The sequence below is a fragment of the Canis lupus genome, chromosome 10, assembly GCF_011100685.1.
Source record: "Canis lupus familiaris isolate Mischka breed German Shepherd chromosome 10, alternate assembly UU_Cfam_GSD_1.0, whole genome shotgun sequence".
Taxonomy (NCBI): domain Eukaryota; kingdom Metazoa; phylum Chordata; class Mammalia; order Carnivora; family Canidae; genus Canis; species Canis lupus.
In genome coordinates this window covers 70,243,294-70,268,300 of record NC_049231.1, presented here as the reverse complement: position 1 = coordinate 70,268,300, position 25,007 = coordinate 70,243,294, and the positions used below count along the sequence as shown (strand labels likewise).

The window sequence follows — 25,007 nt, the reverse complement described above, 5'->3', positions numbered from 1 at the left end:
TTTTCTCTTTTTTTTTTCTACTCAGTTCTTACCCTGAAACCAGCGTTGCCACCTGAGCCAAAACCTCTTAGGTTTAAAAATCCTGAGGTCAGGCCTCGTCCCAGCGTCCGCTGTGCCGTTGAAATCGCACCGTGTTTGCGGGTAAAGCTTGATGTGGGATGAAATTCCTGTCCCCGAGGCCCGGGTGTCGCGTGGCCCCTTCAGGCCCTGCTGTGCCCACACGGTCGCCCCTGCGAGTCCTCGGTAGACCTCAGCCCTGCTGCGGGGCCCTCGCTCTCGGTACCCTCGGCCTTCTGCGCTGCTGCTGCGCCCCTCGTGACCGTCCAGCCCTGGGTACCAGGCCACGGGGGCGGGGGGTCCTGGCTGCACCCCCAGCACCCACCCTCCCCCTCTGCACCCCTCTTCCGCCTGCATTGGCTCCTGACCTGCAGGACCCGGGCGTCCTCCTCCAGAAGGACCCTCCCTCCGTCCCCCGACACCAGCCTCACCCTCACCCTTTGGCTCGGGTGCCCTGGCTCATGGATCTTAATATGGAGGAGACGTGCAGCTCTTGACTTCTGGGGGGAACAGTGGACCCCAAGGTGGACTGGGCTGGAGCCTGGGTCGGAGCCTGCCAGATGCCAGGGCGGGGTTCCCGGGGGCCTGAGGTGCTTCTCCCAGACTGGACGCCAGAGCAGGTGTCACGAGGGTGTCCTGATCCCACGTGCAGGTGCAGGGCTGCCCCGGGGGCCCAGGGCACGGAGGGCCAGCACCTCGGGACAGCCCGGCCCGTCAGTGCACAGGCTGCGCGGTGGCTCCGGTCTGTGAACCCACAGGACACGTGGATGAGCCTCTTTTTTGACTTTCTGTTGGAAACTTTAAGTTCGGAACAGCTGAGCCCTAAGCACCGCAGTCCTTGCCCCGAGGGCCGGCCCGGTGAGGATCAGCTTTCATGGGTCATTTCTTTTCCCCACTTCACCGCTTCCCCTTTTCTCTTTCCTGAAGTCTGTGATCCAGGGATCCCCCTATTTGCAGCTACTTAGGCAGGAATGATGCAAAGGCAGCTGCCGGGGGGCCTGTGGCAGGCAAGAGGACCCGTGGCCGGGCCGCGGCCTCCATCTGAGCCCTGTGTGGCCTTGAAGCCGCCGTGGTGGCGCCGGTGCCGTCCCCACTCAGGTGCCCTGTTCTTCGGTCGGGCCGCAGGGCCTGCCGGGACACAGGTTCCTGGACGGCCTCCACCCGGCTGCCCGCTCGCCGTGGGGGGATCAGAGGCACAGACGCCTCCGGAACAGAGGCATGGACTTGGCCGGGGCCCGCGGGGTCTGCCGTTCGTGCACCCTGGGGCTGTGGCCGGGACCGGCGGGTGGCGGGTAGGGCGAGTGCGGTGCTGACTCGGCGCCGGCCTGGGCCTGGGCGGACCTGGGCTCGCGCTGACTCCAGGGCCTGGGACAGCCCTCGCCCCTGCAGGCCTCGCTGCCTCCTGTGAAACCACGTGTTTGCAGGGGGACGGGGGGCGGGTGGCAGGGAGGCCGGGAGACGCGGCATCGAGGGTGACGGTGGGACCAACTGAGGCATGAGCCTGCGGGCCAGGCCTGGAGAGCAGAGGCCTCCCCCTCATCAGCACCAGCTGTGGCCGAACCCGGTTGGGGGGGCAGCGCGGGGCGGCTGCTGCTGCCTGTGGGATTCCGGGGGTGTGCAAGGGAACCTCCCTGCGGCTCCGATCACAGGGAGAGACCCAGTGGCCCTCTCTGTGGGACGACAGGTGTCACACACTCCGACTGGTTCCCACCGTGCCCCGGGGCTGGCCGCGCCGCAGGGAGGATCCACGGTGCACAGCCCGCCCGGGGGCGAGGGTCCCGCCGCCTGGTCCCGGCCGTCCTGGCTCCACCCACGGAGAGGACACAGCGGGCACGGACGCGGCGACTACCTCATGGTTCGGGGACACCTTGTGGCGGCCGTCGGCGCCTCCTCCAAGGTACGCGAGGAGTCGTCGCCATCTGCGTGTCCCTCGGGCCACAGAGTGTGTGGTCGCCAGACGCGGGTCCGAGTCCTTCCAGAGCTTTCCCGCCGGGACGGCTTGCAGGGGGAGGCGCGGAGGGACCGGAGCAGCTCCAGCCCGCAGCGCCCTCCCCGTGGCCCGTGGTCCGCACCGCCTCCCCCCTGCCGCCGGCCGGTGCGCGGCCCCGTGCGTGTCTTTGCTCCTCGGCCCTAGGAAGCCCGTCTGATTTCGCGCACGCGGTTGCGTAGGCCCCGGGAGGTTCCTTCCTCGTGGGCGCCGTGCCGCTGTTTCCAGGATCCCCTGGCGCCGTGGCGTGAGGGCACCGAGCATCCCCGCCGGCGGGCGTGTGCGAGGGCCCCCCCCAAGGTCTCACGGCGTCCCCTGCTCGCCTGCGACCCGAGGGCGGGCTGTGATGCTCTGCGGTTGCAGCCTTGGAAATCTTCACGTCTTACCTTTAAATTTGTATTTTGTGCGTGAAATCCCGCAAGCCCCCTGACCGCCACCTCCCTGCCTCCCCGAGGGCTCGCGGCCCCGCCGCCGCCCTGGGAGGGCCCAGACCCGAGGTGTGGGTGTGAGGGGCTTGCACCCCAGGGCGCCCGCAGTACGGCGCGGCGGCAGGTGCCGTCATCCCGAGCTGGCAGCTCCGTGGCAAGGCCAGTGGGTGACCAGGCAGGGACGAGGCCCCCTCGGGGTCCCCCAGCGTCCTGGCGGGGAGGCTGTGATGCCCTCGCGGTCGCTGTCTGCGGGGTCGGGGTCCCCGGGGAGGAGCAGTACTAGGGTGCCCTGCCCCGCGGGTCACAGCGCGTCGTCCGCACGTGCTCACGTGTCCCTGGGCCGCGGGTCCCCCAGGAATCCACGTGCCTCGAGAGAGGCGGCGTAAAGCCCGAAAGGGCCGTGGCCACGGCCGGCGACACCGATGCACTTAACGCCCCTGAATTGGACGCTTAAAATGGTTGCAAAGTAAATCTTTTGTTTCGAGACAACTTCAAAAGTTACAGAGTAGCAAAGAAACAAACCGGAGCGCAGGGGCGCGGGCGGGCAGAGGGAGGCGGGAAGGACGGAATCGGCTGGCACTGAGCTGCCCCAGCGGCGGTCCTTGCCCTGGGCCCCCCGGTTCCCGGCCAGCCCGGCCGTCGCCCCTCCAGCGCCGCCCCCCGGCCCTGAAGGCTTTGCCAGCGGATGCTCACCTGTCCTCTTCTCCCCGCACAGGTGTCCTGCTGGCCGCGGGCCAGGCCCTGGAGAACAGCACGTCCGCCCTGAGCGGTGAGTCCTGCCCGGGGGTGCGCGGCGAGCGGGGGGAGCGGGCGGGCCGGTTCGTGGGGCCTCCCTCTGGGCGTCCCCAGGGGCCCCGGCCTGGGCTCGGCAGGCTGTGCCCCAGGGTCCCGGGTGCAGGGGCAGGGGCGGGCGGGCAGGGGCGCCGTGGAGCTGGGGACTCTCGGAGGTGCCCCTAGAGGGGAGCCGGGGTTCCCGAGCCGCGGTCTGCTCCTGCCCGCTGGTCTCTGTTCGCTGCTCTGGGGGTCACCTCGGGACATTTCGAGGGACCTTGCCCTGGCTTCAGAGTCCTGGGCGGCGTGGGAAGAGTGGGAGGCCACGCTCCGGGCCCGGAGCATCCGCCGCTGGCGTGTCTGGCGCTTCGCGGCGCCCGGTGCACTCGTAGTTGTGTGGGGCCGCCGCGGGGGGAAGCGACGTGACTGCTGCTCTCTAAGCCGCGGCTTTGAGTTGTACGTTTCTCCACGTTGCTGCAAAGCCTTGAGATGCATCTTTTTAAAACGTCACCCTCGGGCGCCCGGATGGCGCGGTCGGGGAAGCCGCTGGCTCTCGGTCGGGCTCAGGCTGCGGTTGGGGTAGTGGGGCCGCGCCCCGCGTCGGGCTCCTCGCTCAGCGCCTGAGGTCCCCCACCCCTCCCCCAGGCTTGTAGGGGACTTGCTCCCCCCACCCCGTAACTAATAAGTGGATCTTTCTGAAAACGTCGGGATCCACGAAAACGGACTGTGTGGTTCAGTTCGCTGCTCCCTGCTGGGCCTCACATGGCGTCCAGTTAAATCACGGTGCCCCCCCCCCCCGCACACCCAGGGCCTTTCCCTTCGGTCGGGGGCTTTCCTCGGGGTGCTCCCTGGGACACGAATATCCTTGTGACCCCCGCGGCGAGTCGCCAGCTAGCCCTCCGCGTGCAGGGAGCCAAGTTCCTCGCCGGCAGTGTGAGTCCTGGGCCCCCGCTGGATGCCCCCCACATAGTCACCCGAGGGAGGTGTGCGCGGGGAGGGGCGGTTCCTGTGCGTTCACGGTCCTCCAACCGGCCGCACGGCGCCCCTGTACCCTGCTCGTCTCTTCCACTCCTTGTCCCTCCAAACGCTGGGAGACGATGCTGCCTCTGTAGCCCTGAACCCTCCCCTCGGAGCCATCACCCTTGAGGCACTCGAACCCCGAAGGTGTCCAAGCCACTTGGGGGCCTATGATGCCACGGAAGAGGATGCCTGGCTCCCCCGTGTTCCGCTCGACCAGGGTGGGCGGGCGCATCCCAGAGCGGTGCCCCCGAGGCCCGGGGTCAACCAGAGTGTCCACCTTTCCTCCCCTGTCAGCGAGGGCTCAGCTGTGCGTCTGTGGGGGGTGCGGTGGGGGCCCCCTGGCTGCCTCCGGGCGTCCCGGCTCACATCCTCAGCCCCATGGTCCTCGCTGTAGGAGCCGAGAGGCCAAGAGCCAGCTCCTGTCCTGAGTCACCTGCGGGTGGTGAGTCGCAGTGACGGCAGACGCTGATGCACCCCAGCGCCGCTGCCTGCTGCCTCCTGCCCCTCTGCAGCCCCTCACGCCGGCGGCGGAGCCCCGGGGCCACCCCGGAGCCTGTCCCCTCAGGCGCCGCTCCTGCCCAGGCCCTGGGGGGCCTCCCGGTGTTTCGGGGACAAGCGTGGGAAGACCTGCCGTGCTCATCCCGGAGCGCCGGTCCTTGCTGCGCTGCTGACCAGCCTCTGTTCCCGTTTCTGAATTTGCTTCTGCGCGAACGTCTCTGTCCCAACGAGTCCCCGATGTTCACTCTTCCTCTTCACGGCGTGTCGCCAGAGAGCCGGTCACGCCCTGCAGGGCTTCACAGCCCCCGTGACGGGCAGAGGGCGCCGTGTGCCGGCTGAGAGCAGGGGCAGTGCCACAGCCCCGAGCACCGGGCGGGCACCGGGAGAGCCCAGCGTCGACAGGGGCCTGTGGAGGGGGGACGTGGGCTGCTTGCCCGGCCCCCGCGGGCCCCTCAGCTGTGGGCCTCGGGCCCGGGCAGGTGGATGGAGCAGCTCTCGCCGTTTGTACTCCCGCTCCACCTGCCCCGCGGGACCCAGGCCGGAGTCCGGAGAGGGCTGGGCCAGGGGACAAGTCCAGACGGCGGCGGTGGTGTCACGGCCCCCTCGCCGAGGGCTGGGGCTTTGCAACCGCATCAGCTTGTTTGCTTCACTTCCTCTTCCTTGAGGGCAGCCGTACTTCTCTCGGAGACGCCCCAGCCCCGGGAGGCCTCGACCACCCCCGCGCACCCCACTCTGACCAGACGCAGCCGAAATCCTGTTGCGGGTGCAGCGCAAACGGGGGGGCCAACCCCCAGCCACTCCCTCCACCCCCGCCGTTGGCGTGTGTGTCGCACTCTTGGCCTCGTCAATAAGCAACGCCGTTTGCGACCGAGCTCGGTGGGAATCTGCGTACGTGCAGGAGAAGTAAGCGTGAAATGAACCCGCACACGCCCGTCGCCCAGCTTCAGCCACGAGCATCGGCTGCCGCTTTTCTTTCCTCAGTTCTCACACCGTTTGGATTTTCTCCCTTGGCGGGGACGTGTGAGAGCAGAGCCTGTGTCACTTGTGAATGTTACTTAGAGCCCAGACGAGGACTTGGGAAACAAAGCCAGAGTCGCATCACAGCCACGAAAGCAAGAGGAGCCCTCTTGTCAGATCCTTAAATCCGGAGGGTAGAGGACGCTGCGTTCGGTTTTGGGTTGTGCTTCGCTTAATCTGCTTTTCCTTTAATGTCTTCATATTTTGCTCTCTACTTACATTGCCTTCCGGGTGAACACTGCTCATCGAGTGTGCTCCTTAGTGTCCTGGGAGACTGACTCGCACCTCTGCGTCCCTCCTCCCGACCCCTTTGTGCTCTGGATGTCGGCAGGCAGCTTCCTAAGTCTCAGAGCTGTCCACTTAGCTGCAAAGACGGGCTGTTGTAGGACAGACGCTGCAAAGCTCCATCCATGACGTGACTGTGCAAGTCTCTTCGCTCTTAACGGGCGACAGGCCTCGGAAACAGTAACGGACATAAAAAGGTTTTCATACGGGCAGCCTCGGTGGCGCAGCAGTTTAGCGCCGCCTGTGGCCCGGGGCGTGATCCTGGAGACCCGGGATCGAGTCCCACGTCGGGCTCCCGGTGCATGGAGCCTGCTTCTCCCTCTGCCTGTGTCTCTGCCTCTCTCTCTCTGCATCTCTATGAATGAATAAGTAAAAATCTTTAAAAAAAAAAAAAAAAGGTTTTCATACACTCTCGAGTGCTCACACTGGAGGCCTAATCAGGATTCCGCTCTCACGTTTCGATGGAGCAGCACGGAGAGAGTTGCAGACCCTGAGCGCCAGTCGAGCGTGGGGCATGAACCCCCGGGAACGTGTGGCTTTCTTGTGCTTTCGGTGGCGGGAGGAAGTTCCATGATCTTATCACTTGAAAGTTGCCCTTGGCCTTTCTTGTTGAGGTTTCGTTGGTTTCTCCCAATCTTCCTCCCTCTCAGATTCCTAAATGTGAGGCGTAAACTACGCCAGACGCATAGGAAGCTGCATTAGTGTGGTCAGTAAGTGCTTTTCAGACATCTCCTTTGGGGGGGACGCTGGGGAGACACACGCCTTGGGCTGGCGGTCAGGAGTCGGGGCGTTGGGCCCAGCCGGTCGTGTTGCTGAGCCCCTGGGCAAGTTGTTTGTCTGTCTCCCGTTTGGATCGGAGTTTCCTCACCTGTTGGACTTGAATCGGGAGGAAAGAGCCTGTGAGATGTTTCACGTGACCACTCTGATAAGTTGGTAGACATTGCCCGGAAGGCTCTGTCGGGAAGGGTTGGAAGGCTGCCTTCAGGCTCTCCGGAAATACGGCCACGATCCATGCCTGACACCCGCCATGGACCCACGGCAGGGAGGCAAGAGTGCGACGGCCTTGTATTTCATCCTCTTGGAATCAGATGTCCTTTTGCATTTAGGTTCTCAAATTCTAGTTGCTGGGGCCAACGGAGCAGTCCTCCCCGACCCTTGTCCTATCGTGTCCCCACCACACGATAGCACGGGAACTCGTAATCCAGCCTCATAATGACCGAAGGCCACCTCAGCTGACCGCTTAGTGGGGGATTTAGGAACCGAATGCTATGGGAGTGAAGTCAGTAGTCTGGGGTTAAGGCGAAATTTTTATCTGGTTGGTTGTTAATTTGTAAAGCATGCAGAGAAACCTAGCTGGAGGCGGAAAGAGGGTGGCATCACCTGCAGCTTAGAACACCTGTCACACCCTCCCAAGAAAGGAGTTATGACCTGTCTTCAAAAGGAACCTTTTAACGCCCCTTAAAAGGGGCAGAACACAGCCGGTGAAGTTGCTGGGTGGCTCCTTGCTTAACCCTCTGAAATACTGCGCATTTCCCAGGCCGCCCGTCTGGTTCTCATGTTTTCGTGAGACTCGCTGTAATGGCCGAGGGGTGTGGCGAGGCCCTTCTCAGACACCTGGCAGCAGGCTCCGAGCTTCCCCCTGCCGTCCGCCTTGCCCGACGTGTATGCCTCGCGGAATGTCCGAACCTCCTGAACGTCTCCTTGCCGTCACCCGTGTCTAACACCACCCAGCTGGAGTGGGGGAGTGTTTGAAGGCTCCCTTAGGGTAGAGTCTCAGGGCTTTTTCAGAGGTGGTGGTGAAAGGACATGGAAGGATCTTATTATGCGGTGGTGGTTTATCATGGGAAGGTCTCCAGGACCGCCGGCTTGGGGAGACGGAGGTCAGACTCGGGTGAGGACGTTGGGCCTAACTCTGTGGAGCAGGCGAGCTCCGGCTGGGGGTGCACGGAGGGAGGGAAATCAGATGACAGGAAAAAGCCTCTGAAGGCGTTGCCTGTTTGGGAAACAGGTAGAACACGGGCCGGCCGGCAACCAGGAGATCTGTTTATTGCTCATCTCGCCTAACAAAAGCTTTTCAGAACTGCACACTGCTTCCCCGTTCCATTGTCTGGAGTTTTCCCACGTGGAACTGAAGTCATTCTAAAATTAGAAGGCTCACGTGTTCTACCCAGGTACACAGTTCACTGTTCCAGATACGTGTCTGTAGCGCAGGAGGTGCGGCCTGCCTTGGAAGGGGAAGCGCCTACACCTGCGTGTGCTGGGACTTGCTCGTTTCAGAGAAGGTCTGGAGGATCGTGGGGCCTCCGCAGAGAGCGAGGGATTCTTTGCGTGCCTCTCTAGGATCTATCCCTGTCGTGCCGTTGCTCATTTCACCTTCTACGTTTTGCAAAGGAAACGATGCTGGATGAGAGGGAGGGTGGCTCAGGGTAGCAGACAGGCCTTAGGATGTGAAATCCATGATGACAGTTCTGACTCCCCAGCTGTGTGGCCTTAGTAGAGCTCCTCAAAACCCCAGAACCTCAGTTCCCCATCAATAAAATCGAAGAGCGGCATTAGGCAGTGTCCTTTCAAACCAGAAGTCACAAAATCACTCTCGTGGGTCACGGCCAACATTTTTTTTAAAAAATGAGATTGGAGAGCTGCGAATAGAGAATGTCAAGTACATCGTGTGAAGGAAGGACAAGGAATGTCTCATGATATTCTTGTTTTAGTTATGAATGGACTCCTTCTGACTGGCATTCCTCGTCATTTACCCGTATAAGCCGTCCCTGTATTGCACCCCCCGTGATGTCCAGGCCTGATTTCTTTAGTGTGAGAACTTGGACACTTAAAGTGCCATAAATCCCTCTAGACCAGCACAGTCTCCCCTCCACATACACCTAATTTCTTTATGCTTGTCGTGCTCACCTCTAATTTAAAGCAGTTATTTCCATCTACTCGCCTCTAGCAAGTCTTTCCAAAACACTCAACTTGTAATAGAAACAACAGCTGAGGCACAGGTATTTCATTTGCTTTATGTAATACGTAATTAAGTTACATAAGTACAACGAGTACAACCAAAGTAAACAGGTTTGGGGACAAAACATAAACGTCCTCTTGATAAATAGACAGCTTCACTGGTAAAAACAGAAATGGACTGGTAAACCAGACTAGCCAACGAGCTAAAATGTTGCATGCGGCGAGCGCTGGTCTTGATATTTCTAGGAAAGGACGGGATTGCATCAATCAAGAGCTTGGTTCAGGTTGAGCCCAGCTAAGAGACCATCTGCCATCTTTGAAAAGAGCAAGGCAAGTGACAAACTTGTGGATTTTTTAAAAAATCAAGGCCAATAGAAGCTTACTGTTCTCCCACTTTTTTAGTTTCGGGCATTTATTTAGCACACATTTATTAAATACCACCTCTTCCCAGGCACCCCAGGGTTAGACATGAGAATTAAAGAAGCCCGGACGTCAGAGGGCATAGGGTCAGACGGATAATGCGGATGACTTTTGTATCTCAAGATAAAGCATAAACATGGACAAAGCCTTGATCTATCAAGGTGGATTTCTCCGAGGACAACACCTGCTTTGACCGTATTCTGACTTCCAGCCCATATTTCTTATTCTTTGTCAAATCGTGTCTTACTCTTTCTTTTGTTCCTGCATCTACTGTGAGCTTGAAGACAATAGTCAGAAAACGTGAACGTCTCTCTGAAGGGTCCCGCTGTGAAGGGCCGCAGAGGAGCCTGCAGGGGGTCTTCAGCCACATCAGTGTAGAACTCTGTCTCCTCAAAAGGGAAAAAAGAGGCTCTGGGTCGACAAACAGTGAGGAAACAGAAAGGAACAGGCAACGATTCCCCTACGGTCGCGGACAGAGCAGGATCAAGGGCGCTGTACGGGGCGGGCCCTGCAAGACGGAGTCTGCATGTGCTCACTTCCCCGCCGAGGTCCTTATTCAAGAGGATACTTCTCTTGTAGAAATCCGAAATGCCTTGGGCAAAAAAAAAAATACACCCACAGGGTGTAGACAGAGCCAAGAGTTGCTCGTTTAGTATCTCCAGCCTGGAAAGAGGAGTTAATTCTTGAAGGACACGACGCTGCACTTGTATCAGGCTCACTGTTTTGACTCAGCAAAGCCCCAACAGTTAAAAACAAAGAGCAGAGCAAAATAAAAAATAAAAAAATAAACACAAAGAGCAGAAAACTTTCGGATGAGATCTACGTTTCTGAAAAAGGAACGGCTCAGCAGGCCGATGAGTAAGATCTGGGCTGTCTGGCTATGGAAACAACAAGATGCCAGGTGACGCCTCAGACTTACGACGTTTTAAAGGTGCAATAAAAGCTACATATTGATTTGCGGGGGGAACAGTGCGTCTTGCTCAGTTGGGCCCCGGGCGCTGGGCTGCTTTTCCTGCGTGATCGGTCCTCCTTCTGACTGTGCCAGGCACCGCATGTCGCAAGAACAGAATCTGGCGACACACCAGCGTAGGTAAAAGGGGATTGATTTTTAAGGAATCCGCCGTTTGTCTACCCGGTGCCTCCCGCGAAGATAATTCTATTCCAACTCATTCTGTCTCTGGTCTCTGTGCCTCCTCGCTCGGGGTCTCCAGAGAGAATCCTACTGGGTTGTCTCCCTTGATGAGGCGCCCGCCAGCTGCTGCGGCGGGTTGGCAGGGGAGTGAGCTCTGGGTAATGGGAATGTAGGTGATTGTGATCTCCTTTGTACTTTCCCGTTTTTTACCACGTCAGCAACGAGCATATTCTAATGCGATAATCAGGAAGAAAGGGATGGGGCCCTATTTTTAAAAGGGAAGAAGAGGCAGTAGCTGCTGTGTGCCTGCGAGTCTGGCGGCCAGGGTGGGTCGTGCCAGGCCCTCCCGCACCGTCCCGTGACTGCGGCTGTCCCTACGGCTCAGGTGCGGTTTCTGGGGACCTGCCCTCCCCCGGGACCCCGCAGCTTGAGGCCCACCCTGCTCCCCTGCATGGACGGCAGGCCCTCCAGGGACCTTTCTGTGGACAGATCGGCCCCGATCCAATAGTAACCCGTCCACCTCCCAGTTCTGGGGACGCTTCTCTCGGCTCTTGTCCCGCGGCCCCTTTGGCCCCTGGATCTTGATCGACTTTGCAAAAACTCGAAGTGCCTGACACTTCTGGGTTTCAGAAGAGAAGTTGGGCCGATCCGGGCCATGGGGTCAGTCCCTAGAATGTGAGTATTTGCAACTCGACTCTCCGGGCCATGGGGTCAGTCCCTAGAATGTGAGTATTTGCAACTCGACAGGCAAAGTTCAGATTGCGCCTCTGCCACCTACCAGCTGTGAGACCTCGGGTAAACGACCTGACCTCTCTGTACCTCGGCTTCCCTGCCTGTAACAGGAATCTAGTAGCACCTGCTCCTCTGCTCCTGGGGCTCCCCTGAGGAGGGAGAGCTGCTGCACCGGGCACTCAGAGCTGTGCGCGTATACAGTAGGCGCTCCAAACGCGAACGGCCGCTGCTGCCTTGCTCCTTTGGTTATTGCTGGCACGTGTATCAGGCTCATAGGTGCCTTCTCCTGAGGGCAGGGACACCCCTTCCCTCGGACTCTTGCTCCTCCTCAGCCGGATGGTGCCGGTCCTGGGAGTCTGTGCTCGTGGTGCAGGCAGAATGGGAGAGGGGGTCAAAAGGTACAAATCCCCAGTCCTAAATAAGTCCCAGGGATGTAACGTGCAGCAGGGGGAGCGCGGTCAATAACGTCGCGTTTCACGTTGTGTGGCCGTGTGGTGACGGGGCACTGGGCTCACCGCGGTGCGCGGTTCAGGGTTTACATTTAGTCCTAAAGGAAGCCTCTTACAGGTTTCTCTGAAATGACCATTAGTAGGCTAATGAACTGCAAGGGATCAAAGCTGCAGGAGGTCGAGGTGACAAGGTCCGTCCGTCCGTGGAGATGAAAGCAGGGCCCCAGGCTGTGTGCAGTGCTCCCCACCCGCCAGCTGCCGGTGCATCCAGTCGGGGTGGCTCCTAGGTTAGAAATTCCCACGTTATTCTCAGGGCTTAAGCGGTCCTTGATTTCAGCTTCTCATTAGCAGGTCAGGGAATTGTGCCTTTTTCATCTGTTTCAGTGCAGCTTGATGGAAAAGTGCTTAAAAATACAGAGGAGGTGAATGCGATGGCACGCGGGGTCCGGGCCTTACCTGCCCCTTGGGGACGTGAGCTCAGGTGAGTTTCGTCACCACTCTGTGGCTCAGTTCCCCCCCCCCCCCCCCGTAGAGTGAACAACCCGGCCTGCCTCGCAGCATCCTTATGAGGACTCAGCAAGATGGCATACGGGAGGGAGGCGGTTGAACCATGCCAGGGCGTCCGTCACATAAACCTTTCGGTTTAGATTTGCAAAGCTAGACAAGCAGCAGCAGCCACGGAGAGGTGGTATGTGACGTACCAGGAGGGCCTGAGCCGGCTGGCGGCACACACACAGTCAGGGTCTGAGGGCTGTAGCGGCAAGGGCTCGGGGCCGTGGCCTGGTCACACTCAGCGGGTCGGGAAGCCCACTCGGCCACGGGGAAGTGGCGTCACAGAACCTGCCACTGCAGCAGATGCCGAAGTGCTCAGTGTCGCTTTTGGAATTACAGTACCCAGCGCAGAGGAAGCAGCGTGGCCCTGGGGACGGGCAGCTGGGAGCGGGGACATCCAGGGGGAACGGAGGGACCCTGGAGGGCAGCCACCCGCGGAAAGGCTGGGGGCCAGCCAAGGCTCCAGACGACAGGAAAGGAAGGTCGAGAAGGTCCTGGCTTCCTGGGCCAGGCGCCCGGCACGTGTCCCGGGGCCCAGCAGTGAGCACCGTGTGGTCGCTTGCCCGAGGAACCCGCAGTCTCCCGCTCCCCACGCGGAAGCCCCCAGACGCCGTATGAACAGGCTGCTCGGACCACGTGGGCGGGGTTCGGGGAGCAGCCGATGCCCACGTGTGGGGACTGTTTAGAGTGGCTTCTCTGAGAACCGTGCACTCCTAATTCCCCTTTTACTTGTAATGATCTGAGAATCCCAGGGGGAGCCCAGGTTAGAGACGCAGAAAGGCAGGGAAATAATTAGACCGTTACGCTGAGGGCACAGCTAATTGAGGAGCCGGAGCTGCTGGGATTCAGTGGCTCTTAGGATTAACATCCCGGTGACAACATGGAAGAAAATCGTATCTTCTCAAAAAGAAAAGGAAAAATAGTTCTTCGGTCCCCCCGAGAAAGGGGATATGATACCGAAGGGATCTGTGGCCCAATTTGAGCTGAGTCGGTCTTTCTTTCGGTATTTTCACGTTAAGAGTATTTGCTAGCCTCACAGTTGAATGGGAGGGCGTGGTGCAGAGGGCTGTGCGGGCGTCGAGCCAGACGCGGGGCCCCGAGTGTGGGAGACTTGAAATGAGCGAGTGCCCCCCGCGGTGAGTGGGGCCGCGGCGGGAGGGCCGGGCGGGCTGCAGGGCGAGCCTTCAGGAGGTCCCCTGCGTCGGGCCTCAGCTCAGCCGCGGCGGGAGGCCAGGGGGTGCGTGTTTGGAGGATCCGGGATCTCTCACCTGCGGACCACAGGAAGGAGTACGGTCTCCAGACCATTCTTCAGCAAGTTAAGTTTAGCATCTGTCGAGGATTCTGAAGCAGTGACGTGTCTAGGCCCCTATCACCCCGCGTGCGCCTCGAGCCACGTCGGCTTCTCTAAAAGGGTGACGGGCGCTCGTGGTCAGGAGAGAGCAGAGGAGGCCCCAGACACCTGTGTTCGCCGAGCTTGAAGGAAGGGGCTCAGCTGAGGGGTCCCGCTCCCTGCTGCTCACCCTGCAAGTTAAACGTCTTCCTCGGCGGAGCGTGTCGGTGCCACAGAGCTGTCCGAACAGTCGCCCGTGTAAGAAGTCCCCGGAGGTGGGCTTCTGCCGTTAATTCTGCAGATTGACTTACGCTGTTACCCTTAACGTAAGTCGTGTAATTAGACAACCAGGATGGTATCCGGGGAATGGGCTTTGCCACTGACAGGATTTGTAGATGTCGCTGTATTTTTATTGGTGTCCAAAGACTTAGACAGTTTTTAAAAATCTGGCACAAGGAGGATACTAGGTTCACGTTTTGTTCTTAGGTGATTGAGGGCCCAGTGCTCAGTGTATTTTCCCTGAAGAAAGTTCGACTCTGTTCTTTTAAGTAAGCTCCACCCCCCACCTGGGGCTTGAGGGTGAGACCCCGGGACCAAGAGCTGCTGCGTGCGCCACTGACCGGGCCCCGGGAGAGGATGTGTCCAGCAGCACCTGGCAGCCGTCGGAGCGGCACCGTTCAGGACTGCACCCACAAGTGGCCCTGGAGCTCTTGCCAGTGGCTCGTCCCAATCGAGCTGTGCCAAGAATATGTCCTACACACCAGGCTTGGCAGACTGCTCACCCATTCTTCTTTTTAAGAACTCCCTATTACTGTTTGTATTGGTGGTGTATTGGGATGACACTGTCTTGTCTATGTCGGGTTAGATATTCAAGTCAATCACACTTCCCACCACCAAAGGTGGCTTCTAGAAAAGTAGAATCACCGATAATGGTGCACATTTATTTTTACCAGACAGCACAGCTCTAGAACCTTGCAGCACCTTGGTTACCTCTTGCTCCGCTTCCCTCCGTCCTGGACCTTTCCCTGAATGGCAGCCCCTTGGGTCCTCTCTCCGTGTCACCCCAATTTTCTGCTGTAGCCCAGCTGTCTAATGCTTTCTTGTAAAAGCGTACCTGTGAAAATGCCCTGCTTGGGCAGTGCTGACCTGTCCTTGAAGATCTAGGTCATACCATGGCTCAGTTGGCCCAGCATTGGACTCTTGGCTTTGGCTCAGGTCATGATCTCAGGGTCATGAGATAAAGGCCCACGCTCAGGCTCAGCACTCAGCAGGGAGTCTGTTTGAGATTCCCTCCCTCCATCCACGCATGCTTGCTCACTTTCTCCTCCTCCTTTCTCCCTCTCTCTCTAAAAATAAATTAATTTTAAAAAAAACACACACACAGAAAGTTAACGCAGCATTGGGCTTACTTCTACAAGTAGAGGCCATAGGCTGCTAGCATAAAAATCACAGAGATGCTTATAAAAATTAATACCCCCAGGGGCACCTGGGTGGCTCAGTGGTTGAGCACCTGCCTTTGGCTCAGGTCGTGATCCCGAGGTCCTGGGATCAAATCCCACATTGGGCTTCTCCCTCTGCCTGTGTCTCGGCCTCTCTCTGTGTGTCTCTCATGAATAAATAAATTTTAAAAAATTTAATATCCCCAGACTTCACTCCAGACTGACAGTTTCAGTCAGGAAATATTGGGTTGTGCTGCAGTGACAAATCTCACTGCCTTAAGAGCAAAAGTTTAATTCTTATTCATAGTCCACCATGGGCCCTGGGTCACTCTCCAGGGAAACTGACGGTTCAGATTAGCCCTTCGTATCAGTGAGGGAGGTGTAAGGTCTAGTGCCAGCTGTTGACCTGCTTACCCAGATATGTGTCGCTCTTCAGTGTTGATATCTCATTGTCTGAAGCACTTACATGGCCATCCAAACTTCCAGGCGGTGAGGAAGACCAAGACTTCTGTGTGCCTAGAGGAGTAGAGGTAGGTGTACATTGCTACACAAGCTTAATGTGAATCTCAAAGGTAAGGTCCAGGAATCTCCATTTCCAGCTCCCTTGGTGATCTCTGTTGACACTATAATTTAAGGACCATTGAGAAGGACAAGAGTTCTCAGCCTTAGCTGCTCGTTAGAATTACCCAGCGAATTTTAAAAACAATGACGCCCTGGACCTACCCCCCAGAGATCCTCATTCACAAGGCCTGCGGGAGAGTCCAAGCATCGGGATTTTCTCAGTCTTCCTAGGGGACTCTAGTATGTGTCCAGGGAAGAAAGCCACAGGCGTAAGAAAAAGAACAAGGGCCTTGGAATCCTGACTGTGATCCTGACTGAGCCTCAGCTTGCGTATCTGCCGATTGTAGTGAAGATCAAACAAGTGTGAAATCTTTGCCAGCTACAGTAGTGAATAAATATTGTCTATTAGTGTACACTGCAGGTGTGGACATTTATATAAACAGAGGTTGTGCACTTGCCATTTACTCCCTGCCCCGCCCCCAACAAAGCCAGCAGAAGGAGGAAAGTGTCCTCCACACCTCTGCATCTGCCTCCTCTCACAGTCAGTAAGCAGCCGGGCCTTCTCCCTCCCTCCTGCAGATCTTAGTGACAAAGGGGAGAAAAGCAGGGGGAAAAAATCTCCTTCCCCGCACCTGCATTACTCTCCCTGGCCTGTGGCAAGCCCTTAGTCCTTAGGCGAAGGCTGAGGCTTTTGTTCCACTAGAGCCTTTCCCAAGCCCCTTCCCTTTACTCTCCCTTCGCTCTGAGACTCGTAATCCACTATAGCCCTATTTCCAACCTCGTCCTGTTGCTCCTTCCCACTGACACTCCAGTCCCGTGCCAGGGCAGACAGTGAGCACCCCGGCCCTGGGGGAGGCCCCTTCCTACTCTCCGATGGGTTGAGCAGCAGATGAAACCCATATCCTCAGAAAGTGGGTCTCCAGCACCTTGTCTTATGGCAGTGTCGTTGGGGCTGGAAGATTCGAGAACACTCAGTTTGAGAGGTAAAGTATGCAGTAGGTCAGACCAGCTTCTGTGAGCTGGTCTAGCATTCTCACCCACTCTGTAGTATCTTGTTTCCTACAGTTTAATATTTCGTATTAGCTTAGATCCTGAAATCCACCCAACTGGTTTACAAGCAACTTCTTGAAACGCTGCTGTTCTGGTCACCTGGAGATTGCCTCAGAAGTCGGTTTCCTTTAGTTATCAAAGCACCACGTTGCCTTTTTTTTCCATTGACACAGCTAAGAGTTAATGCCGAAATAAGCTGTTTTTAATTATTTTTCCTCTCATGTACAGCAGTTTTCAAGGCAGAACAATGCAAGAGTCCCTCGCAGGAAATGAATGCAATACTGCTTATAAAAATACAGATTTGTGCATTTGATATGAATCGTGGGCTTATGCAAGGGTCGAAAGAAGCCCTCGGCCTACTCAGCTATGATGCACGTCCTCTGAAAGGTTCTTACTGGTGTGACTCATTCCACTGAGGTCCTCGGCAGAGGAGCCTGGCCGTCCGGCATCAGGTTGTAGGCCCCCCCAGGCTGTCGAGAAGCTGCAGGCCGCTTCCTACCTCCGCCAGCCTGAGCCTCCTCCCCGCCGTGGGCTCTTTGTCAGGGGGCCTGGGATGCCACGTGCCCCAGGGAAAGATGTTCGAGGAGCACCTCGGTGCCCGGGACCCCTGGGGCCCCACGGAGGAGGGGCGGTCGCTGTGGCTTTCATGGGTTGGTGTGCGATGCTGGGTCTAGAAGCAATTCTGAACACTGGCTGGACGCCCCCGAGGTGCTCCACAGCTTACCGTGCGCCTCTGTGTCCGGGGCGGCCCGGCGGCACCTGCGGGCACCAGGTTAGAGCAGGGGCGGCAGCAGTGTCCTTGCCTCCGGGGGCTCCCCTCCCTCCACCCCTGCTCCCCTCCTGTCTCCAGGCTTCTGCACTCGCTGCTCCTTCAGCCCGGTGCTCTGCGCCCAGGCCCCCTCCCGGACCCCCTGGGTCCTTCAGAGCTCACACCTACCTGCTTCCCCTCTGCAAAGAGGTCCTGCTGAGGTGACCTCCCGCAGCAGCCCTGGGTCACGCCTGGGCCCGAGGCCTCCCAGGTGCTCACGCTGTCGTGATGTCATTTCTTCTCTTATCATCTGCGGCCTCCCCCAGGAGACCTAAGTTCCTTGAAGGCATGATGGTGTGTGGTTCACGCGTGTGTCCCCACTGTCCAGCACGGGCTCGGCACGCAGGAGGCACGTGGGAGTGTGTGAATACCGAGCGCGACCCAGTACTTTGCATCATCGCGTTTTTATGACATTCACTATTGATACACGAGGAACAGCGGCCCGCAGGGTTTCGGTGACTTGCCCAAGGTCAGAATTAGTAAAGAGCTGAGATGTGACTTCCGACCGCCTGCCTACAAAAGTGTGTGCCAGAGTCCGATCTGAGGTTACGGTTCAGTCTTAAATTTTTGCCTTATTCTGTACCTTTTGTAGATTTATTAGTAGAAAGTATTTGGTTTATTCTTGTGACTCAAAACTTTTTTGTCTAGGGCTTATGAAAACAGATCATTTCCCACAGTTTTATGCAAAAGAATTTGGTAGCAACAAGGAAATACTCTGATAGAAGCATATTTTGGAGAGAGTCGTGGATGTGCGCTGGAGCACGGAGATTTCCGATGATCCTAATTTGAGAAAAAGGCAAGTGTTAAAGTCTAGTTTTTGGGAAACAGTAAAAATAATTATGGCAGCACACGGAAAGCAGGGCCAAGCTCCAGACAACACCGATGACACTCTGGTAGCAACACTTCCCACAGCGGAGCGTCAGAGGTGGACACGTGTGGGTGTGGAAGCCACTCCGCAGTGTTGCTCAGATCTGTGCAGCAGCCAGACTTTTAGACTAGAGGACGGACAAAGGGTGCTCAGTAAACTTGGTTGGAAAGGAAATACATGGCTGCTTTCACAAACTGTATAATTATATACCCAGGAAACACAAACTACCAGAATGCCTATTAGAAATGTTAAGAGTATTTAGTAGGGTGCGAGTAAGAAAATAAATAATCAGTGGTTTTTCTGTAAACCATCAATAACCAATTAAAAATATAGGGGGGGGAGGATCACCTTCAAAATAGCTGTGAAATATAGGGATAGTGGATGGCTGTGTCAGTTAAGTGCCCAACTCTTGATTTAGGCTCAGGTCGTGATCTCAGGGTCCTGGGACTGAGCCCCGTGCTGGGAGTCAGCTTGAGATTCTGTCTCTCTCCCTCTCTCTGACCCTCCCCCACTCAAGCTGGCGCACTCTCTCTCTTTTTCTCTAAACTAAATCTTTTTTAAAAAGAGTTGTGAAATATGGATTATGTAGGAATAAACTTCAAAAGATGTTGAGGATCTATTTGAAGATTGCCATAAAACTTTCCTTTTGAGATAATTTGTTTGACTAAATAAAGAGACTTGTGCCTCGATAGGGAAGTGTAATGTTATAAAATTGTCAGTTCTTCCCATTATTACTTTGGAAACTTAAGCAAGTGCTAGTCTTTCAGAATAGGTAAGAGGGAATTTGACTAAAGGTTTTCAAAGCTTACCTTAATAAGGCACAAGAAAATATTGCTTTGAAAGGTAGAAGGATTTGTACTATCAAATATTAATGAATAAAACTGCTCTAATTAAAATGTAGTGACACCAGCACAAAAATAGATCGATTCAAGCTAGTACAGGAAGCCCCTGAAGAGAGCCAGTTCCACAAATGAGGTTTGATGTGGTATAAAGCAGCATTTCACATCCCTCGGGAAAAGAAGGGACGAGGTCACATGTAAGTCTGGGGTCAGAGGCTAAACACTGAAAAAGAAATAAAGTTAAATAGGAAAACCTAATATTCTAAAATAAGTTCTAGTCTATTGGAATATCGCTTAATGGAAGTGTGAAATTTCTCTTAAGAAAATAAGAGTCAATAAATAAATAAGAAATAATAGTCAATAGGTGACTATTCCTATAACTTATTTTTTTTTTAAAGAGAACTAATCAGAACATTGAAAACTGAAACCATAAAGGAAAATAGGTAGATAGAAATTACAATTTTGTGACCATCACTCAAAAAAAAAAAAAAAAAAACCTCCCATAGAGAAAATCCGTAGGCAATATTTGCCAATATTTAAATCCTTATGTTTTTTAAAGATTTATTTATTTATTTTTATTTATGATAGACACAGAGAGAGTATTTAAATCCTTAAAGAGGATTTAATCCTATCTTTCATAACAAAGTACTCTTACAAACCCGTAACAAAAACCTTTAACAAACCAATAAGGGAACAAGCAAAGTACTTGAATAGTTAAGTCGTGAAATAACAACTGTGACCAACAGACGCTGAAAAAGACGCTGAAAAAGACGCTGAAAAAGACGCATAGCCTCTCTGGTCATCAGAGAAATGCAAATTAATGTGAGATGTCGTTTTCATTGATCAAATTGGGGAAAATAAGGGTAAGTGTTGGTGAACAAAGTGGGTGAGGTTGGAGACTGGTGTGGTTGGTGAGTTGTCACAGCTTGTATGAGGGCCGTCCGGCAACACTCACCATGAGGCCTTATTTCTTTTATTTATTTATTTATTTATTTATTTATTTATTTATGTATGTATGTATGTATGTATGTATGTATTTTTACCATGAGGCCTTAAAATGCCCTTCTCACCCACTGACCCAGAAAGAATTTACCCTACGGCAATGATGGGGAGATTTGGGCAGTGTCTTGGCTACAGTGACGCTGATTGCAGCAAGACACTGAGCAGGAAAACTCCAGGCACTGAGGCGGTGGGAGGTGCCGAGGAGGGTGGGGAATTGCTTGGGGGAGGGGACGGGCAGGACCCGTGTCCACGTTGCTGGGCCTCACCGAACACTGAGTGCCCGGGGACACTAGCCGAGGGTCAGACGAGGCCTGCGTGTGAATAAACAAGGGGCAGCGATGCACCTGACTATTGTTTGGGTTGGGTTTTGTTTTTCCCATTTTTGAGGGATGTTTTTCAACCTTGAATCTTCCCAGTGACTATGAATCTGGGGCCGGATTTACAGCTTTACTTATTCAGCATCTGCTTAGGTTAGGCCAGTGCCGGTGGACGTGGCGGTTTGCTTCCATCGCTAACCCGTCGGGTTATAACTGTACGAACAGAACGGCGCTTTCTTCTTCCTACTGCTCTACTTAGTTCTGCGTTTCAGAAGGGCCGTCAGGTGCGCAGATACTCTTCGAAGGACGGCAGGTGACTGGACGCGCACAGTGTTCTGTCCTTTGGGTGGGGTGGGATGAATGACAGTCCCCCAAAGATGTCCACGCCCTGAGCCCCAGAATTTGTGACAAATGGGACTTTGTAGTCGGATTAGGCTGAGGGCTCTGGGTGGAGAGATCACCCCAGATCGTCCGCGTCAGGCTACCGCAGCCGAACGCCCACAGGGGAGAGAAGCAGGAAGGTCTGAAGAGTGACACCTTAATGACACCTCGATTTTGGCCCATCCAGGCTCCCGACCTCCCGAACCGTAGCATGACACAGTCGTGTGACGTCGCTAAGTTTGTGATGATTTGTTACAGCCGCAAACAGAAACTAATACATTTGGAAAAGACGGAAAAATCCAATCTCTGTACCTGAGCCGGAGCTATACCTCGGCTGGTCCTGGGTGAGACGTTCAGAGATCTGGATTTGGGTCCCAAGCTCCCTTGTTCTCATTGTCTTCATCCCTACAGGTCACTTCTTGCCCCAAGTTCTGTTCCTCCTTAAGGATCTCTTCACCACCATTAGCTACGTGGCTGTTGCGACGCCGATAAGTCCGGGTGGGGCTGGCGAGCAGATTTCGGTTTGTTTGTTTGTTTGGGAATCGGGCCACACTACTGTTAGCACTTCCCTTCCTGGGGTGTGCGCTGGGCGTGTGGCACGTTCTCGTACGGGGGACCCCGGAATGTCGCACCGAGCACGGTGGAGGTGAGAAGAGACGCACGCGGAGGCGAGCAGCCGTTAGGACTATGACAAGAAGGCGGCGAGGGAACCCGACCCCAGGCGCACGACCTCCCGCGATGGCCCGAGATCCTCCTGTGGGGTCTTCTGGAAGATCCGTCCTGCTCAGACCCGTCCTCCGATTGGCTGCAAAGTTGTGTGCACAGAGAATGAGAAGCGCGAGGCCACAGCAGCGCGGCGGGCCCTGCCTTGGGACAGGACGGGTGTCCACTGCTTGGCCCCCAGACCCGCAGGAGCTGCCCGGGAGAGTGGGCCACCCACAGGCCCACGGAGGCACCCGGTCGGTGGGGCCGGAGGAGCCCGCAGCGTCAGCACGGCGTGCACGGCGTGCGGGTGTGCGCTGTGTGCTGGGGCCGTCTCGGGTTTTCTCCAGAACGTTCCTTCCCCGTGCGCACGGGAACCAGGACCAATACCCATCACGGCTGGGGCTGGAGCACGTGAAAGGTAAAGAGGTGCGTGCGGCCCTCCGAGTGCCGCCTGTGCCCACAAGGGATCAGGACCACGTTTCAAAATAAGAATGAATCGGTCCCGTCACCTCGGGGAACAGACGAGCGGCGAACTCGGCGTCCACGCCCCAAGCGAGTGTGTGCATCGGGAGCGGCGTGGAAGGCAGCATTGGGTTTCGGAGCACACGTGGAGCACGGTCGGTGAGAACCAAGTGGGGGTCGCGGTCGCAACTCGTCATCCCGACGTGAGGAGAGGTTGTGCAATAGAACTCGGGGTTTGAAGTCAAACACGGGAATACGGAAAACCCCTACTTTACACAGACGCCCTTTAATAGTCTAAAAGGACGTCAGGGAACACTGAGGTGAGCAAAGCCGCCCCGCTCAGTGGAAAGGGGGGTCCCAGGCTTGGCTAACCCGACGGGCTGGGGTCGCTGCGTGGCTCCCGTACCAACCACCAGCGTCACCTTGGGCAAGTCGCTTAACCTCTGGAGTCTGTCTCCTTGTCTGATAAACGGGAGACGTAATACCCGCTTGTATGGACGTCGTCACCCTGACAAACGGGCGATGGGCGACACACGCAGCTGCTCATCCTGTCGGTGCCCGGCCGCTGGGGCGCACTCGTCAGCTCAGACGATGCCGAGGCTGTGCCAGGGGACCAGGATCCAGGACAGAACTCGCCAAGTCCCACTCCAGAGCCCCCTCCCGAGGGCCCACCTTGGCCAGGTGCGGAGGAGCAGGTGCATGCTGGGCACCTGTTGAGGTTCACGGCGGGCCGAGGACGGGCCGAGGAAGGCGCAGCCGGCGTGAGACGCGCTCCGTTGCTCCTCTTCCCCTTCCCAGTCCCTTATTGTGCCGGGGCCACGGTTCGTCTACACTCTTCCTTCCTTCCCTCCGGTCCTTCTTAATATCTTTGGTTTTGTGTCCTACGGGGCGTCTTCTCTCCTGTAGTGAGTTTTCCTGCACAGGTGACATAACCCACTGAGTTAATAGTTGGTGACAAAAGTCATAGAGGTGCAGGTCTCACCTGAAACTCACTGGAGACGTACCTTTGTGCAGCTCGTTTCCAGACTTCGTGACTTGTTACCCACGCTGAGTGGCCGGGCCGCCCGCGAGTTCCCGGGGGACGGAGGTGGGGACGCAGCAGGGTCATGGTCTTCATCTCAGGGCAAGGAAGCTGTAGGGGAGCCTTTCCTTGGGGGGTCAGAGCAGAGCAAAGAGGGCCGCTCACGCCTCGGAGCAGAGCCCTTGTGAGAAGGGAGGGTGCACGGGACCCTGTTAGGCCGCTGCCTCCGGAAGGGGGGCCCTGGCTGGCCGGGCACAGGGGACGCAACCCTTCACAGCGTTCGTGCGTGTTCCTCTTGAATTTCTATGAAGGTAAAGAGAACTAATGTCTTTAAAAGCCACGTAGACCGATTCGTAGAACGGGGACACTCATGCAAGCCCAGGCGGGCCTCGGCGGAAGCCTCTGGAGTGGAGCAGGTGCGCCCAGCTGGGACGTCCTGAGCGGTGCGGGTCCCCTGCGCGCCCCGGCCAGCCTGCTGACACCTATCGCCTCTGCGATGCAGGTCGGGCCGGGCGGCTGCCTCCCAGGGCCATGCCTGACGCCAGGGACCCCAGACCGTGTCCTCAGCCGCGCTCTTGGGGGCCTTCCCAGCTCAGTGGTGGGGCCCGGGGAGCTAGGAGCGCCCTCTCCGGGGCGGCATGTGGGGTGGGGGGGCCCGTGCTGCTCCCGAGCTTGGGTGCACGCACGGAGCCTTGTTGCAAAGCAGGCGGTCGTGTTGCGTGCGCCAGCGGACGTGACCGGCGACCCCGGGGCCGAGCGCACTGGCTGTTTTCCTGGGTGACCACAGGGAGCGGCTCGGTGGGGAGGGAGGTGCGGGCTGGTGCGGACACGCAGGCCGGGAGCACCCGGGCACCCCTGGGCTCGCGACGCCCGCCCACCCGCCCGCCCGTGGCCGCAGCGCCAGGCCGCGCTCTCTGAGCTGAGGGCAAAATAGGGCAGGAAGTCAGAGGAGACCAGCTCACAGCCCCTGGGCTATTTACCCAGCGTGATGCTGAAAGACACTTGTGTTTTTTGGAAGTTCCGTCCCCTGGCAGGGAAATAAAACCTCCTTTTTAGGCGAGAAAGATTGATGTCCAACGACATCAAAGGAACATGTGAGTAAAAGGAAGCTCTGTGCGCCGCGAGGGAGCACAAGGACTTGCACTGTGCTTGTGCCCCCCCAGAGCAGGCGCCTTATCAGGCCCGAACAGCACGACGCGAAAATAAACCTGTTGTAACGGGGCGAAAGCTCAGCCGCTCCCGCTGGCCGGGCGCGAGGCGTCGGGTTAGTGGCCACGGACGGGAGGAGGACACGCGAGGGGAGGCGCCGGCTTTCAGCTCCGCGGAAGAGTAGGGTCCGTCCTGGCGCGACCGGCCCGGAGCGTGTCCTCCGTCCGCGGCGGCTGCGGGGCCGGGCTCGTGCGTCCAGGGTCTTCCCGGTGCGTCTGCTTAGTTGCTCGCGGAGCTTTCTGTGGACTCTCGGAGTCCAGGGGGGAGTTTCTTAATTTTTTCCTCCTAATGTATTTACACGCGTTCTCAAATTCTGCTCCCTAACAGGATCACCCGGGGAGCCGTACAAAATCCCATTGTCCCAGCTGCAGCCCGGAATAGTTAAACCATGACTCCCGGGGGTGCATCTAAACGTGGGTATTTTTCCAAGGTGGTTCCCGGGTGCAGCCAGGAGTGAGACGCTCGGTCCCAGAGCAGCACTTCTCAGCTTGACGGGTTGTGGGGCAGCTGCGGGGAGACGGGGTCGGGTCAGAACGCAGGTCCTCGCTCCGCGGTTCTGGTGTGGGGCCTGGCACTCTGCATCTCCCACCAGCCCCCGGGCAGTGCCCACACTATAGAACCTGCAGGGACGCCTGAGCGTAGGCCTTCGGCCCAGGGCGTGACCCCGGGGTCCCGGGATCGAGTCCCACATCGGGCTCCCTGCATGGAG

At 57.0% G+C, this 25,007-nt stretch overlaps 1 protein-coding gene across 1 annotated transcript in view; it reads left to right on the top strand.

Annotated features, from left to right (window-relative positions):
* The window catches only part of TGFA (transforming growth factor alpha), a 77,429-nt gene that overhangs the window by 22,572 nt on the left and 29,850 nt on the right, over positions 1 to 25,007 (top strand). The window contains exon 2 of the mRNA XM_038551548.1: positions 3,188 to 3,241. Coding sequence (XP_038407476.1) covers positions 3,188 to 3,241 — 54 coding nt within the window. The remainder of the gene's footprint in view (positions 1 to 3,187; positions 3,242 to 25,007) is intronic.